This window comes from Piliocolobus tephrosceles, chromosome 16, assembly GCF_002776525.5.
Source record: "Piliocolobus tephrosceles isolate RC106 chromosome 16, ASM277652v3, whole genome shotgun sequence".
Classification (NCBI taxonomy): Eukaryota; Metazoa; Chordata; class Mammalia; order Primates; family Cercopithecidae; genus Piliocolobus; species Piliocolobus tephrosceles.
Genome location: NC_045449.1, coordinates 15,766,571 through 15,768,273, shown reverse-complemented (window position 1 = coordinate 15,768,273; position 1,703 = coordinate 15,766,571). Strand labels below are relative to the sequence as shown.

The 1,703-nt window shown below is 53.8% G+C and overlaps 1 protein-coding gene across 1 annotated transcript; it reads left to right on the top strand.

Annotated features, from left to right (window-relative positions):
- Positions 1-317: 317 nt before the first annotated feature.
- LOC111526454 (CMT1A duplicated region transcript 15 protein-like protein) lies at positions 318-1,299 on the top strand. The gene is given in 4 exon segments (XM_023192177.2): positions 318-420; positions 423-581; positions 724-928; positions 930-1,299. Coding segments are annotated over 4 exon segments (837 nt in total).
- Positions 1,300-1,703: the final 404 nt, after the last annotated feature.

The window sequence follows — 1,703 nt, the reverse complement described above, 5'->3', positions numbered from 1 at the left end:
AGGTGGACATCAGGCCTGAGGAGGACATCCGGCCCCCGGTGAACATCACGCACAGGTGTCCAAGCAGGCCCTGGGTGGACATAATGGTGTCTAGGTAAGGAGTTGTCCTGGGGGGAGCGTGAGCAGTCAGCAGCCCAGTGGAGTCCTGAGTAGGACTTGTGGAAGGAAGGGGCTGAGGGGACAGAACCTTAAAGAAGCGACCTCACTTCCTTGATAACATATCTGAACAGAACTTAGAACTCCGGTAACCAGGCACCCAGATCCTAGAGTTAGCCCCGTAACCAGCTCACTTGGTGGGAGACGCTCGAGAGAGCAAGATGTTCTTGTGTTGCTTCCCCACTTCGAGAGGCTGCTGCTTCAGGAATGGAGGGAGTGAGAGCCTTTTCCGACCATGCAGAAGAAGGCTCATCCCTCACCCCAGTGCCTGTGGCCCTTTGCAAGAAGGTGCACCCAGGTACCACAGGGCAGCCCGGGGCAGGCCCTGGCGGGCCAGGCCACACCAGAGATCCCATCGGGGCTGCATCTGTACACTCTCCCTGTCCAGGAGGAGATTCGTGAGCCCATGGAGGTGCAGGCACAAGGTGAGGTGGCCTGCAGTCTGGAAGATTTTGTGGGGGCGGTGTTTAGGGGCTGGAACTCCTTTAAATTCAGGGAGGTTTGTTTCTGTGTTTGGAAATTCCAGTGGAAAGTGACTGACGCTGGGGACCCTTTCTCCTTTCTCAGCTCGTGCTCAATATGCAGAAATAGGAGCACTTCCAGCACCAGCTGTTGAGCCACAACCAGCATGGGAAGAGACCCCTCCAGAGACAGCGCTGGAGCTGGAGGGAGCTCCGGCCAAGGACCAGCCCAGAGAGGAGCTGCTTGAAATCATGGCACCTACTGTAGCCACTGGCCTTAGCCTTGCAGTTGAAAGGGTGGCTGGAGACAGGTGGCAGGGACGGGATGACCAGCACGGCCCCAGCCAGCAGCTCCCATGCTGCCCCTAGTCCTGGGCACGGTGGCAAACATGGAGGCAAAGACCAGGGTTTTGAGCCTGGGCTCCTCTACCTTGCCGGAGAGAGGCTTGTCTCATTCACTAGAACTGCAGTCCTGCTGCTGCAGGGCCTGTTTATTCTACTGCTGCTGGTGGGGTCTATCTGTGTGCAGGAGGTGCTTGAGGGCATTACAAGAAGGCTCGGAAGAAGAGTTCCAGCAGCTCCTCCTGCACCCAGAGGCGGCCTCCTCCAGGCATGGATGTCTGTCTGCAACTGGGCATCCAGGCTGTTTGCCCCTTACGTGCTGCCCAGGACAGGCTCTTAAAAGGCGGGCAGAGGGTGAGGGGACCAGGAGGCAGCTCCAAAGGGTATAGCAAGCAAAGCTTTTAAAGATAGCACTTGTGCCCCAGGCTGCCCTAGCATTTATTATTAGTGTTAGAATTACAAGTTGATGAAACGATATTTCAATAAAGTTTGATTGCTGGAACTTCACGCCTTTTTGAACTCCCTAATGTTAGATGGTGTTTTTGAGGCGATCCTGAAAATCTCTGATAGTTTTGTCTTTTGTTGTGGTTGTTTCTGTGATTAAATTACCGTCAAGTCAACTGCTATTGGAAACCTTTCAGGTATGGCTTTTAGAAGACCTTGACCTACTCTTGCCTGTTTTGACTCTCTGTTTTATTGTGGAAAGAAGGATGATGTAGGCTTATGTCTCAGCAGATCAATCAC